Source organism: Zosterops lateralis, assembly GCF_965231275.1.
Source record: "Zosterops lateralis genome assembly, chromosome: W".
In the NCBI taxonomy this organism is placed as follows: domain Eukaryota; kingdom Metazoa; phylum Chordata; class Aves; order Passeriformes; family Zosteropidae; genus Zosterops; species Zosterops lateralis.
Genome location: NC_139801.1, coordinates 18568260 through 18584781, shown reverse-complemented (window position 1 = coordinate 18584781; position 16522 = coordinate 18568260). Strand labels below are relative to the sequence as shown.

Here is a 16522-nt window from a genome sequence, read left to right as displayed (position 1 = left end):
AAAGAATAGACAGAATTTACAATATATCCTAGGACACTTCCACTATCTGAAAACAAATCACTTTTTTGTTTCTCACCTGAAGGACAAACAGGCTTAAAACATGTATATAAACTGAAATTATTAGGAACATATTTACATGTTTATTCCTATTATTCCCTTTTTACAGTCTTTCCCCCCTCCTCCTACTAATGTAAAATACTTAAGGCTGTTCTTGTTGTTTAAGATCTTCAACATTAAGCATCAAACCCCACATACGCTGTAAATCTGAGCTGGGATCTAAACCAAAATCAAATTTCTCCTAACAAGCTTTCCTTCCTACTCCATGAAACTCAACACACAGCAATCATTGGATGGCAGAGATCAGGAGCTGTTTCCAAACCCCAAGAACAAGGTGAGGTCATCCCAGAGATGCTGACAGCTGGATGAGAGAGGAAATAATGGCAGGGATTTTCAGGAAAGCAGCACAGGTTCCTACCATAAGCAGCAGCCCAAGCAACGGGGACAAAGGTTTTATTCACGCCAGAGTCCTCAAGCTGGGTGTCTGGAAGGGATGTGGCTTCTTCTTCCCCTACAATAACTTCCATATAAACTTCATCTGCTATTTCAGCACAGCCTGGATGAAGGGAGGAGAATAAATCTTTAATTTTATTCTGCCTGTCCAAACTTTTCCTTCACTTAATTTGCTCTTGCCTTCATTGATATTCATTATAAATTAATTTTCTTCCTTTGGCATTTAGGGGATCATTGCTTATTCAGATATTCCTTAAAGAGAGAAAACATGTATCAATAAATATTAATCCAAAACAAATGCCCACAAAATTTCCAATATACAAACTCATGAACTTGCAACTGATGACATTTGCCACTTTGTCAGAAAACTGCTTAATTCACAGTAGGAAAATAGAAAAAAAAATTAGTTTGACTAACCTCATTAACTTCATCCATGGACATGTTAAATTTAATATAAATAATGAAATGATTGCACACAGTATGCACAAAGTGCATTATCCACATCACTTTAAAATAATTATAGACTGCTTTTTATTTTTAGGGAAGATGAGCTTAGTTTTCTACTACTTCAGGCTGAAGAATCTTTCAGAAAAAAATTAAAAATGTCCTTGAGAATGATGGTTATATGGGTGTACAAACAGCATGAGAAACAAAAATGTTTCTTATTATGCTTACTAATATCTTCATCTTCCTGAGAAGAGTCCTTAACAGCCATGTAAACCATTTTTTCTCGCTGCATTCTCCCAACACCTCCTTGTTCAATGACTCCAGCTACGGAATGGCCATTGTGGAAGTCACTCTCGGTGACAATTTCTGTCCCACCTTGAACAAAACAAGTTACACACATTAAGTCAATCTGAACAAAGCCACTGGTAAGATTAATTTCAGATCCAAGTATTTTTTTTACTTGCTGGGACCACCTCCCTGAGAGCAGCTCAGAGAACACCCCTGCTGGGAACTACTTCTCAGCCATCAGAGATTTTGGTTCTTCCTGCTGCTGCACAAGCAGTCTGTCCCTTCTGTCCCTAGAGACTGATGGCCCATCCCCAGAGGAACAAACTATTTTGGGAACAGAGCCTGGGAATGATCCAGAGGTTTCAGCTCCAAGAACAACCAAGAGGTGGATTCTGCTTTTTCAGGAACAGATACAGGTGAGTTGTGCATCCCCTCAGAGCATGGGGAATGCTGGTCTATCTGTGGGAAAAGGGAACTGCAGAGGATTCTGAGTCCCTTGGTTCACCTGCAGCCCCAGACATCCTCCTCTCTCTCTGCAAAGGCCACCCCCCTCCGCTCTCTCTGCAAAGGCCACCCCTCCCCTCTCTCTGCAAAGGCCACCAAAGGCTCCCACCAACAAAAAGGGATCCACTCCAGAAACTCTGCTGTGCTGACACACTTGTGTCTTGCAAAGTCTGAGAAAAGCAACATCTGAAAAAACAGCTGCAGACACACAGCCACTTCTACACTTGGACTTTGGCTGCCTGAAAATAGCCCTGCTAATCAAAAAAGAACTCGAGACTAATCCATAGCCAGCATTTGCTGCATCTGGGCACCCTCCACAAATGTCATGTTCTACAAAACACTCCAGTCACTGGATTACGTGGAATGAAGAACAGAAAGACCCTGAAACACTTCACACTACTGAAAAAATAAATAGGATTTCAAGGTACCTATTTCAACATCATCTTCAGCTTCAGCTTTAAATATGTAGACTTTGATAACTTCTGAACCAAAGCCATCATCTTTAGCAACATCATCATTTGCCACCTCGGTACTGATCTTCAAGGGAGTGCTTCCTATATGGTCCAATTTCTCTCCAACATCATCCACTGCAAAGAGAAGAGAATAATAATGAGGTTCAAACACATTTTTAGAAGTTAAAGTAATCAGTAGCATGATTTTCTCCACTATTCTCCCCATGCACAGGAAAGGTTTGTATTCCTAAGTGGCCTTTAAAAGCAGCTCATCTCAAGAAACTTAAAAGAGATTCCAGAAGTTCAGTATTTTACTGCAACTCAGGAAACACAGCAGGAATTACAGAATGAAGGACACAAGAGGGAGCTTGTCATCAAAGGGAATGAGGTAACTGGTTATGGCTGAAACTATTACTTTTAGAAAGCAAAAATTTATCAATAATTAATTTTAAACATCTATACAAAAGTGTTAAAAATTAACCTAGAATTGCCTGTTACAGTCTAAGAGTTCTCAAAAGTTTCACTCTGAGGCATAGTGACTAAAATTTAGTGGCTGAAACTCTTGTGGAGTGTGATGACTTGGAGTATATTCCCAGCTAAAAAGAGTGCATCAAAAATCTGACTGTATCTTCTCCCTAAAAGAAATGATGATTTTATCCACTTTACCACTTGAAAACATACAAATTAATGAAGATTAATGCATGATATACAGCTGATTAAAAGATGCAGTGACAATAAATCCAAATACTACTATGAGACTGACTTCTCATTCTTTACACAACTCACTCGCTGATTATTTGGTTTATACATTCAAAATGTTCATTTAATTTCTAAGAAAAAAAAAACCATCCAAACTATTAAAATCAACATATTTTGGTAAAAAGGGCATTCAGAGAGATGACCATAGATACACCTCAAATTGCCAACACAGAGGGCACTGAACTCAGCATCTCTCTGACACATGTACCGACACACTTCTCTCTGAGGATAAATTTAGCTCCTGTGCAGATGGTCAACACAAACCTGTGCAGTGCTGAACACCCACTGAAGTCCTCTAAATAGAGGAGAATCCCACAAAATGTAGACAAAATCTAAATGAAATGCTTTCCAGGGAAACAGCATCTTACTGCACACATAACATTAAAATACATGTGCACTAAGCAAAGAAAATCTCCTTAAAATGAACACTGAGGTGACAGCAGAGCTTCCTGATGCCATGGGGATGCCAAGGGTCTGATCCCTGGGAAAAGATGGCTTACCTGGGATGGCTGCAGTGGACCCCAAGCCCCTCCCAGTTTCCTGCTCCCAGGGCACTGGTGGCTGCTCCCAAGAGCTGCTTTAACCCCCTGGAGCACTAGGCTAAACTGGAGTCACTTTAAGCCTTTAAAGCTCTGAGTAGTCACAAGAGGTGGGAAGGAGAAGGTGCCTCTCCAGCAGCAGGGGAGTGGGAATCCACCCCAGCAATCCCAAACTAAGCTCTTCCCACTCATGGACAGGATTCCGCAGACACATACCCAGCTCAAAGCACTGGGAAACCTCATTTCTATTCAGAAATCTTGGACTGCACCAGGTGAGTACAGAAGTTACTGAGGACAGAACTAGATAAAATGTAGGTAAGTACAAATAATATTTGGTTTTGTTTTAGAACCTCTGTGAAGTCTATACTTTGATGAAAATTAATATTCTGAGTTGGAAGGGACCCAAAAGGATCATCAAGTCCAACTCTTAAGTGAATGATCCATATGGGGATTGATCCCACAACCTTGTTATCAGCACTAGGCTCTATAACCTGAAACATCTATGGAAAACATTTTAAAAATGCTGGTTTAGCTGTTTGGTGGGGTTTGGGCATTTTTTTTGGTAACTAATGGATTAATTCCATTGCTGAAAAAGTATCAAACATGGATCAGGAAAAAAATTTCCTCAGAAAGAGAGCTTCTGCTTTTTTAATTAAAAAAAACTTTCTAAATCTCTACTGAAATCAATGCCAGGAACATCAGCACCTTAATGAGTGAGAGTCTGACATGTGCTGCCTGATGTTTGTGTGACCTGGCAGGACACCGGGAACAGTCAGAGCACAAACACTGAGAGAGCCACAACAGAGAACCTGCAATATTCCTCTGACACTTGACTTTCCCAGCACCAGGTCATTAAACCCCTTTATATCCACTGTGGGAGTGTTACTGCACCTGCTAATTGACATTTTTAAATGCTGCCAGAATGGGGTTGTCAGAAAAGTGGAGATGCTGAAATTCCCTTATCTTGGAATAAGTATTTCCATACATTTACTAAGCATGAATTTATTAAAGACTTTTTTTTTCCCCTGCAAGGCTTTTAATGTTTACAAAAGTTTCTTATGCATGTTCTGGAAAATGATAAATATAAGTTTAATTTAATACAGTGACCATTCGCATTGCATGTGTGAGTGTTGGAAGGACTAGATAGAGGTAATTCCTAGTACAAGGAGGGATTATATACCCAGCTTTATGACTGCCAGAAAGAGTATTTCAAAGCTTACAAACACTGCCAATTTAGAATTGGGAGGTGATAATAAAGTTCTTTTCAAATCTGCAACTCAAGCAACACCAATTTTTTTCTAAACTCATATATTTTCTAAACATAACACGTTACGAGTTTAACAGAAGCAAGTATTTCTATCCTAGGAAGTTATTCAACAACATCAACTTCCTGCTGAACAGGGGAGTTACCATATATGTGATAGGAAGTTTTCTTTCTGGAAAAAATTCCAACTATTTAACTAATATTATGTAACAGTGACTGTGCACCACTGTGGGGCTGGTGAAATAATGTAAGAAAAAATCCCACAATTTTAGACAGTTACCAGGACATCAACTGCAATGCAATAAACATTATATGAAGGAAAAAAAATGGGGAATTTTTCAATTTTTATAGAATGTTTTCAGCAAAAGAGAACCCCAAAACATGAATATAGCATGTACACTCACGTACTGTGTTTTAATATTGCCTATAAAGCCCCCAAATCTTCAATATCCTTTAAAAATAGGGAGTCCTGTTTTAGAGGGGCAAACTTAGAACAGTATTTTTAACATTTGTAGTTACTTCTACACCATCAACCATCCTGTGTATTCTCAAAAAAAAATCAGTCTTTACAATTTAAGCTAAAAAAGTGGAAACCTATCAAGAAGTTTGTGTATCCAGGGCCTCTGGAATCACTTTTCTAAAAAAGCAAATGTGTAATATAGCAAAATTTGGAAAATATTGTGTGGGCTGAGAAAATGATATCAATATAGACTGTTATCTGTAAGATGTTGCTTTTTGTTTCAAATACAACAAAAAACACTGAATTGGCAATTGCTTTTGCTTAAAGTCCTGTCTTATCTGAAGTACATCTCATGGCTTCCATCTACCTTTTAAACAGATTTAGGTAAGAGAAAAACAACACAGCAGAACAAGTAATCTTTGTCAGGTTCTAAAATATTATTGGTTTTTAGAACAGCTCATGAAAATATTCTGTTGTCTAAGATGCTTTTAATCACTGCTAACACATCAGTGCTAAATCCCCTGCTGCTTTTCCCAGGGATAGCTCAAGGGAACAGGGAATGCTTGCTTCCTTTCTGTCAACAGAATATCAAAGTGTCTTCCAGCTCTGACTCACCCACCAGAAGCACTACATGTTATTATCTGGACCCTTAAAATAAACTGAGAAAACACAACAGAGAACCTCCATAAATAGATGCTGAATCCTCCTGAGTGAACAAGCTTTAAAGGAAATCTCAGCACACTCCCAGTGTTAAACTTACCTGGCTTGGCTGTTTTCAGGTGTGTGATGTCCAGATTCACTGTGGATTGCCAGCTCCCAATCCATGTGATGCCTCACATGCACTATGCTGGTGATACCACAGCCACCAGAGGAGCAACACGAGGGCAAGGTAAGTTCCACGCTTTGACAATTCTCCGGGTTTTTCTAATGTCTGAGCTACTAAAGTCCCATAGGTTCAAATAGAGGAGTAGGAATCCTAAAATGTTTAGCAAATGAGGCAACAGTGTAAGACACTAAAAAGGAGGTGTTGGTGGCACAGTACCTTACCCCCAGGCCAGCTCCAGTGTGGGTCAGTGGTGGCTTTGAGGTCACCAGAATAGTGCATGGGGCCGGCACGCAGAGCGGGGGCTGGCAACCCGCTGTGGGTCTGAATATCGCAAACCTGAAAAACAAAAGAGGGGAGGCTTCACTCCACTGCCCACAGCCCCTCAGCATGGCATGTGCTGCTCACCAGCTCCATCTCAATCTGACAAGGGCTGGGGTCAGGGGCCCACCACTGCATTTGGGATTCAATTCCTTTTTATCAAGGTGTTCTGATGGTTTAAAGCCAAGAACTGTGAACACCCTGTGGTGTTCGTGTTGTGAACGTATCAAAAGTAGTTGTTTTAAGTCCTATGCTTATAAAGCTGTTTTGAAAAAGCTGAATTTATCTGCAGAGTGGTGATAATCTTCCACCATAATGAAAATTTCCAATCACAAAACCATACACAGATAGTCACACAACTATCAAGACAAACTTACTATTGTCCAAATAGTATTTACACAGAAAATGTAATTACCGGAAGTGTATAAAGTATCTACATGGGAATGTCACCTCAAAATGGTGAAAAATCACCTTTCAGTAAAGTCCCTTCCAACTCAACCCATTCTATGGTTCTGCCATTTAAGCTGTAACTCCAAACAAGGGGGTAGTTCCCACATATGTTCCACAGAATAACTTGTGGTATTCCCTAAGGGCATATCTGGCATCTTATGTAAAGTCTCCCCTTTTTAGATGCTAAATTTCATTAAAAGACAACTAAGTATTTTGAAATTCTTTTGAAGTATCACTTTGGTGTGATTTACATTATAAAAACAGTTCAACAGTCCTCTATATGCACCCCAAATGAACTACTGTAAAATTCACTTTCTACAATATTGACAGCATTTGACAATTGAATAGATATAAGAAAATAAAAAGTTTTGACCTGCTTGATAAATTGAGGTCTTTGTCTATTCTACACAACACATTATCTCCATAAATAAAAAATTCGAGGGTAATATTTAAACAATAGAAAAAATTAACAACTACATAAGAATGATTCATTACCACTGACAAAAACACAATAGCAGACACTTTGTGGGGTCAGGTTGGCATCCCCAGCACAACATAGGCTCAAAATTTAGGAAACACAACAGAACTCCAAGATCTTTATCAATGATCCAGATGTAGGGATCAGCTTTGCAGATGACACTGAGTTGGGGAAGTGTTGATACTGGAGGTGGGAAGCTCTGCAGGGGAGTCTGGACAGGCTGGATCCATGGGCTGAGGCCAATTGTGGGGGTTCACATGTCCCAGGTCCTGCCCTGGGGTCACAACAACCCCATGGAAAGCTCCAGGCTGGAGCAGAGGGGCTGGGGAGCTGGGAAAGGCCCAGGGGGTGCTGGTGCCAGCAGCTGGACATGAACCCAAGGGTTCCCAGGTGGGCAAGAGGCCAATGGCACCTGGCTTGGATCAGGAATGGTGTCCAGTGGGATCAGGGCAGTGCTGTCCCCTGTGCTGGCACTGCTGGGGCACCTCCAGTGCTGGGGGCAGCTCTGGGACCCTCATGACAAGAGGGACATTGAGGGGCTGGAGCGAGTCCAGGGAAGGGAATGGAGTTGGGGAAGGGGCTGGAGCACCAGGAGAGGCTGAGGGAGCTGGGAAAGGGGCTCAGCCTGGAGAAAAGGAGGCTCATGGGGAACCTTCTGGCTCTGCACAACTCCCTGACAGGAGGAGACAGCCAGGGGGGTTGGGCTCTGCTCCCAGGGAACAGGGAAACATCCTTGAGCTGCGCCAGGAGAGGCTCAGGTTGGATACTGGGAAAAATTCCATCATGGAAAGGGCTTTCCAGCCCTGCCATAGCTGCCCAGGGCAGTGATGGAGTCCCCATCCCTGGTGGGATTCAAAAGCCATGTGCATGTGGCCCTTGGGGACATGGTCAGTGGTGGCCTTGGCAGTGCTGGGAAAACAATTAAACTCAGTAATCCTACAGCTCTTTCCCAACCTAACCAATTCTATGACTGCTTTAATTTATCTAAATGATTACTTAAAAAAAATCCTAGATAAATAATGTAGCTTCCAACTGTGACTATTCAGGCATATCAAGATTATACATATATAAAAATTTAATTTGCTGAAAACTAGGTCTCAAAATGACTTTGAAACATTGTGAAAGCCAAGCTTGAGAGCACCTGACAAAACCACAAATGTGTCAGACACACAGGTAACTGAAAGCTTCAGATGCTCTGGTCTAAGTGCAGGATCATCAGCATCAATCACACATCTCCCTCAGAAGGAATCCCAAAGATGACTGTACTTACAATGACAAGGGAAATATCCAGTTACAGAATAAACTCATCCTAAGTACCTGTTGGAAAGGAGGAATTTGTTCAGCCAAACAACTGACTGTAAAAATGGTGTTCCTTTTGTTACAAAAACACACAGGGTTTTTTTTTGTTGCAGGTCTAATTTGCTTTATAGACTCATTTTTGAAGTTCCTTTTTCAAAAAACCCTCTTTTTGACTTTTGTTAGTGACACAGTGATGATGGAAAGCTTTAAAAATCATTGCTGTTCATCCTATACTGAACGAAAACAAATATCAAAATATATTTTGCATAAGGGACATAAATGCTATAAAAGAGGGAAATCATTATAATCATGACTCAGTGGTGTCCTCTGTCATGAAATTTTTAATAACTGCAGCTTGTTGTGAACAGACTGACACTGACACTTGGCATTGACTTTTTTTTAACATATTGCTTCTGACTAAATAAAATCTGTTTTGACCTACTCACATTTCAATAAGTGATTTGAAGAAGTAAAAAAAAAAAAAATTACTTGGAATATATTTTATCAAATTTGTGTAGCAGCAACAACTGGCACCTTGGGTATAATGTAAGCACTGAAGAAACACAAAGTACTCAAGGTTCTTACAGTAGCCAACTTCAGCTACCTGTCAACAGGATCATATGGAGTTGGACACTGTGTGGGAACTGGAATGTGTTAATGAGCCAATCCATTAATGAGCATGACCCCTTATTTCCAAGTTCAGCTCAGAACAGCACAATGGACAATAAAATGCCTATTATAATTTTTAATACATGAAACAAATCACATTTTGTGGACACATTGAGACAACTTTGAGTTCAAGATCTTTAAAAAAACCCTGTTTCTTAGTGGGATTCTCTTGATTAATCTCAATATGTTATTTTTACATGAATCTACATAGCATTGTAATATATCTGTGGTGTTTTTTAGAAAAAAAGTTGTATATTCAAAATAAATGGAATGTTTAACTTTCCAAGGTGTTTTTCTTAAATTTCCTGGAATATCTAGTTTCATAAACACAAACATACACACCCACTCACTCAGCAGCACCAATGTCCTTCTCTTTCTTGTTGTATCAGTGATTTTGCATCAAAACCCCCAAATCCAGACACCAGGAATTAACTGGGCACCAGCCTATTCCCTGAGCATTCCAAGAGTCCAGTTATAGGAACTTTTCCCCACCAGAGCACTTCCAGCTCAGCTCCCTCCTGCTTCCATCTACCTCTGTGGACTTACAAGATATCATCAGGTAGTCTTCAGATGTGCTCTTGCCATCATCGTCGTCCTCGGTTTTGATGGTGACCGTGGAGCCAGGGACAGTTCCAGCTGCCTGGATGACAGCTTCCGAATCCGAGTTTGTCACCAGCACCTCCTCCGACACCATGGTGGGTGAGTCGGCCCTGGCCACCGAGTCCTGCACCACATGCTCCAAGTGTCCCTCGGGGCCCGTGACAAGGTCTGCCACAAACACCTGGTCAGGGACCCGCACGGTTTCTGTGATCAGGTCAGAAGTCAAAATGTGGTCACTGGTGTCCAAAGCCTCCTCAATGGCAACATCAGCCTCCAACACAGAGTTGGGAACAATGACGCCCTCGGTGACAACGTCCGTCTCCGTGATGATGTCGGGCCCCTGCACCACCTCGGCTGCCAAGCCATGATCCAGGGTTATCCCATCATCCGTGACCATGTCAGAAACCAGGACAGCTTCAGGGACTGACACAACAATGTGGTCTCCATCGATGTGAGCAGTGCCAGCCATTCCAGCCACTAGAGAGCAACCGTGAACCAGGAGAAAAATGTTACAATTACTGCACCAGCAACTGGTCTATCTAAGGAATGGAGTTACCACATAGACAAGTTAAACACAGATGTAAAAATCTGTTACTTCTCCACATCCATGTTTTGCATTTCACCAGATAAACACTGTCCAAAGCAGCCTGTTCTGTACAAGTTAAGATAAACAAAACACACCATTGCAAGACATAATGTGGAGTTTGTCCCAAACTTAGGATCTGTTAAAAACTAAAGGCCAGTTTACAGTTCAGTCTCTTTTCTTTTAATTCCCAGTTAGAAAACATTTCATTGCAGCAGCAATGTGAACCTTCACAGAATACTTGCGTGACACTGGAAGTGTGGTAACAAACCATTAATTGCTGTTACAATAAAAGGACTCATGCTTTGGATTGCAAGGGCCTTGTTAAAAATAAATACTCAAGTTTTATACAATATTTACAGTAAAATTTCCAACAACTTGCCACATCACAAGGAATGGCTGGAGGTAGAAACCTGGTTTACATTACCAGACTGGACTGGCCAGTCATATTTGCAGACTACTTTTCTAGACATTAAAAAAAAAATGCACAGTGAACTATTTTAACACACAAACAGCAGTTTTAATCTTGAAAACACTCAAGAAAATGGTTCTTATCCAAATTAAAAAAAAAAAATTAACATTATTCAGTGTTCTAATTCAAATGCAAATATCTTGGTATAGACATGGTCCTTCCCAATACGTGAGAAGATCATCTCCTGATTTTACTCATTATTTTTAATAGTTAAAATGTTTACCAAAATCTTGCATGATCATAGTGTGAGGCATTTTGGATTCCTGTGTTTGCAATCCAAGACTTCCGCCACCAGGATCCATATTCAGCCAAATTCATTCACAAATAACTGCAATAAAACAAAACCGAGAATTTATGTTTAACAGTGTTCTTGTGTTGATCAGCTTTATTGGATTGATGTGTTACACTGACAAAAACAGAGAAGTATTTATTTAAAAAATCAAGAAAACCATAAGCAACACTTCACACAATCCACTTTACTATTTTGGTTTATATTTTTTGATATAAAATAACATAATATCACATTAGCATAACAATAAATATTAGCAATTGTGCACAAAGCAGCCTCTGCTCTGCCCCTGTCTGTACAGACTCATTAACTAATTATCAAGACTGGTGATTCTGGATGTGTGGAGCTACAATGAAGAAAGTGGAGAATTGTATCGGGAGTATCAATTTTTCCAATTCTTTCCAAATTTGGATATATGAGACACTTCAAAACCAATTCTAATGTGTAAATTTAATTGGGGATGCCAAATCTCTTTGACAAGGTACAGCTACACAAAGTCACTCCCAGAGCAGGAGAAAGCATGTATCATTTGAGTGTTCCCATAAAACACAAGAGAGAAGGATAAAATCAGCATTCCAACTGCTACCAAACACTGAAGTGTGGGGATTCTGAATTGTTTTGCAATTTGCTGCAACCCAAAGGACTTTACACAAGTTCTCAGTGCAGACAAAATGACTCCACAGAAGCACCCACAGGATCAGAAAGGGCTCAAGGCTTTCACAGGTGAAAAATCTCAAGCCTAAAACAATCTCTGTTGCACAAGACTAAAATCTTGTACTTTCCTGCCCTCTCGTATCCAAGAATCAGAAAAAGTGACAGAATCACAGAGCAAAGAAGTTTTAGGAGTTGTGGGAAGTGAATGCAGAGTCAGAGCTCAGAACTATGTGACCTGAGTGGGGCAGAGAGGAGCAGGGAGTACAAATCTTTCAAGTGTAAGTCTCTAAAGTATGCTGCTTTCCTCTTGTAGCATCAACCCTGTTTTTGCTCTCCTAGATCTCATAAAAGAAATCACCAGTACCCCACCACAAGAATTCATTAAATCTTTGCATCTAAATCCAAACTATGAGGGGAAACTCCAATTACTTTGTGGTAGAACACACTTGACAACCACACCACAGTGAGTTCTACCTCAAGAACCAACACAGCCAAGGCCAAGCCGAGCTGTAGGAAAAAGTGCCCAAAATCTGAGAGACCTCTAAGGCAGAATCAAGGGACCCAGGAAGAGCCAGGACCTCCCACAACTCCTGAGCTCCTCCAGCAAAGGTGCCCAACGATGGCAATTGCAAGGAAAAGCCACCCATCTGCCCCAAGGAGGTTTGAATTCAAGAATATGAAAAAAGGCAAACATTATCCATGAGGAAAGTTGGCAAGAATTTCACTTATTCAATTCCACTCCAAAATCAAATTCTTTCAGCATTGTAAGGATCACAAAGCAGCTCCAGAATCTCAATGCAATGCTCCATCACTCCCAAATTATTACCATAGCCATCCAAAATTCTCCCTCTAACTAATGAATTCTTGCTAGTACAAACTATAATGCAGTTCTAGAGCTCAAATAGCTCATTTAACTATTTCAGAATTAAGGCAATATCTAACATTTCCTGACCACAGCCTTTACATTCAGAGAGTCCTTTTTTTTCAGAGTAAATGGATATGAAAACTTATCTTAATTTATATCAAATTGAGATTACAGGAAGAATATGCCAGACTTTTTTTCTTCTCAATAAGCAATTTATTTTCAGATTAAATAATTAGATACACAAGTATATTATGTATTGTGACACATAGAAAAATTTAATACAAAGTAGGGCTGTAATCTGAATTTAAATTTCTGCAGGGAAAGGAAATTATCACTAAAAGAGTATTTTCCTGGTAGTTAACAGGACTAGAAAAAGAACCAAAGTTATGGGATGGCACCAGCAATCCCTCAAACTTCCCCTAAAATCAGAGATGGATGATGACACACAGGCAACAACCCTGCTGAAGCTGTACCAACCCTATGAAGAATGTTCTTGTAAACCCTCACTGCAGACAAAGGATGGACTTCAATCAACCACACAATCACAAATTTCTTTTTTATATCAACTTTGGGATCTTAAAGGAATGCAGTGACAGCAGGAAAAGCCCTTCCTGCTACTGCTGGAAGAATTAACCCTGGGTAAGGCCCACAGCTTAGAACCAAACTGAGTGGTTCTGCTCACAGGTTGCAGCAGTGCAGATGATGCAGTTTTACATGTCACATACACAGGCAAATCTTGTAACTGGGAACAGCAAAAAATGCAGTGCAGTGATTAATTGTGGCTCTTCTCAGCTTCCTCCTGTAGTACACTGTGTAACACACCCACACCACCAGACAGATCCAATCACAGCTTTGGAAAGGGAGAAATTAGCATAAAGCCACAATTCCACATCCTGTCACAATCCCAAACTTATCCATTCCTCTCTTCCTCTAACTTGTAACATCTCAAGTTTTTCCTCTCAATTCTCCTTCTCCTCTGGATATTTAAAGACAATGAAAATGTCTTCAGCATCAGCCAATAAGATATTCACTTTAATTTTTAAAATATTCCATTAATTTTTTCATTGATTTTTTTTTTTTAATTACAGCATGCTATCTTGGCTCAGGAAAGAGCACATTATCATCACATCCCAAAATGAAGTATTTCATGCAACCTACACTGAGACTTCCAGAGCAATGTCTCAAAGCCAAATTTTTAAAATATGTCTGTATCTGGAATGGTTTTGCTTTACTGAAAAATAACAGTTCTCTTTCTAATGAGCCTGAGGTTCATTTCAATCTATTTCCGCTCTTTATGCCAATGCTCTTCCTTAGATGGGGCTCAGCAGAGACAAGCACAGAATTTTAGAATAGAAGTGATATCTGACCTCTGACTACAACTGTAAATTACTTCTGCACATGGCATTTTTTAAAATCAAGGGTAATGGTTGGCAGTGTGGAATGACCTAAGGACACCTAACAGCAACACTCAAATGAAAAAAATGGTGGAAATTCCCAGGATACACAATGATCTGTTCTTAGCCTACTCTTCCTAAAGAAAGTATCACAAAATAACCAGGAATATTTTCATTTTAGAGAGAGTTTAATAAAACACTCCAAATGCAGAGATCTTCAGCAAAGCATTTTAAGGAGGGATAATAACCAATGCTTCAGCACTTCTACCCTTCCTAGGAAAAACAGGGTGTCATTGGTGTTCCCAGGGGGACAAGGAAACTCCCAATCCCTGTGTTGGCTTCCAGGCATTGTTGCCATATTTAAAATGTGTATAACATAAACAACATTTCTACAGAACACCAATTACAACATGCCAATTACAGCTTAAATACATGCTCTTTATTTACGTAGCTTTAGGAATACATTTTGTGTGGTCTTGCAAATGTTAATCTCCCCAATTTATACACACCTTTATTCCCAGTAGGTTCAGGTGGTGTATTTCCACATGAAGCCTAATTGCACGGTCAGCCCTTAATCTCTCCTTTAAAATACTGGATTTCTTCTAAATAATTTATATCTTGTTTACATGCTCCAAAGGAAAACACATCATACACTGCTGGTGTTTTGGATATTCACAAGCTGCATATGAGATTTGCACTAAACCAAAAGGACCAGGCTCAAACATAGAGCAATAGAACAATAAATAAACTTCAACGCCGTTGAAAAATACAAACCAGATGCTGTGTAACCATTTCATTTCTTAACATTCAAGTTGAAGAACAAAAAATTATCCTCGCCTGATGACACGGTTTTCATTTCTTCTGCCCCTAATTTTAATGCAGCAACCGACAGAGACGCAATGAGAAACATCATGATTGCACAAAAATCTTAATTAGAAAACCCCAATTAATAAACTAACGTGCAGGTTAACACAGACCCTTGGCAGAGAATAGACCGCGTATAAAAAAGTAGCACATCCATTTTAAAGTCCTTTATTGTGTCCACCTAGGAAACACCACGACAACTTACACTCTAAATCCATGTAAAACGCCACAGACAAAAACAGTGAACGAGACTTTGTCTCGCTGCCTGAAATGCGCTAAAGGCTCTTAAAATAAGAAATAGTAAATAGAAAAGAAAATTACATCTACGCGTTGCACCAATAAAACTTCCCGTAGTAAAAGTCACGGGCAGAGCCGGCCGGCGGTGCCCAAGGGCCGGGGCTGCCGGTGCCCAAGGGCCGGGGCTGCCGGTGCCCGCTGGCGCCAGCGGCTCCCGGCGCATCCCGGCTGCTCCCGGCGCTACCCACCCTCCCTCCCTCCCTCCCGCGCGTGCCCGGCGCGGGCGCGTCCGCGGTGCCGCCGGGGCGGGGGGAGGCGGCGGAGGAAGCGTGGGGACAAAGGAGCGGGTGTCCCGCGGCGGTGCAGGCCGGGAGCCGGGCACAGCGCCGGGATAACGCCGTCCCACGGCCCTGAGCCGCGGGCTCCTCGCCCCGCCCGACATCTTGTGTTCCGCCATTTTCTGCCCGCCCGCGCGGCCCCTCAGCCGCCGGGCCCGCCCGCACTACCCGCCCGGGGCTCGCCCGCCCGCCCAGGGACGGCCGCGGCCCGCAGTGACCGCGGCGGCGGTACCGGAGCGCGGCCTGCGCGGTTCCACCGTGCTCGTGCTCGTGCCCCAGCTCACCTGTGCAGGCCCGGGGTGCGCCGGGCCCTCGGGACGCGCCGGGGCCGCGCCGGGCCTGGGCCCGCTCCGCCCGCAGCCTGGGCCGGGCGGCGGCCGCGAGCGCGCGCGGCCCCGCTCCGCTCCCCCCGCACGTCACGCGCGCCTCCGCGCGCTGAGCAGGCGCAGCCGCCGCCGCCCCCTCAGACCCCCCCGCGCCCCCGGCGGCGTGAGGGGACCGCGGGGCCACCTCACTCCCGCCCGGGGCACCGTGATGGACAAAGAAGGGAGTTCCCACACACATTCTCCCCCTGAGGACAGTGGAATCATCTAGTGAATAAAACATGCAACATTTAAATAGCTCGGGCAAGAGTCTCTTCTCAGCATGGAAACCCGACCTACCTAGTTAAACGTGACAAGTAAATACAAAGTTGAACCAGTTTTTTAATATATAAAAGTAGTTGGGATACAGACATGAACCTTCTCATAACAAGCATAGCAACTTGTTTTGGAAACTTTGTATTACTCTTCCTCACAAGATTAAGAGCCTGCTGTACAAATCTTAGCAAAGGAGGACTTGGGCAATGCTTGGTGCCTGTTCCGTGTCTTCTATTCCTTAAAGGAATCCAAAGCCAGAGCTCTGTTTCCAAGTAAAGTGTAAAGGCAGAAGTGGATTCCTGGAGAATGTGACCCAAATCCCTCA

General features: G+C 41.9%; 1 protein-coding gene across 11 annotated transcripts in view; it reads right to left on the bottom strand.

Annotated features, from left to right (window-relative positions):
- Nucleotides 1-15899, bottom strand: part of LOC310922057 (zinc finger protein 711-like) — a 33292-nt gene extending 17393 nt beyond the window's left edge. For all 11 annotated transcript variants that reach the window (XM_083882372.1, XM_083882373.1, XM_083882374.1 and 8 more), the window contains exons 1-6: nucleotides 15844-15899; nucleotides 11142-11246; nucleotides 9810-10340; nucleotides 2178-2336; nucleotides 1186-1332; nucleotides 476-613 (exon numbers count right to left, since the gene is read on the bottom strand). In XM_083882372.1, the coding sequence (XP_083738498.1) occupies nucleotides 476-613; nucleotides 1186-1332; nucleotides 2178-2336; nucleotides 9810-10340; nucleotides 11142-11220 (1054 nt within the window). In that variant the 5' untranslated portion in view covers nucleotides 11221-11246; nucleotides 15844-15899. The remainder of the gene's footprint in view (nucleotides 1-475; nucleotides 614-1185; nucleotides 1333-2177; nucleotides 2337-9809; nucleotides 10341-11141; nucleotides 11247-15843) is intronic.
- Nucleotides 15900-16522: the final 623 nt, after the last annotated feature.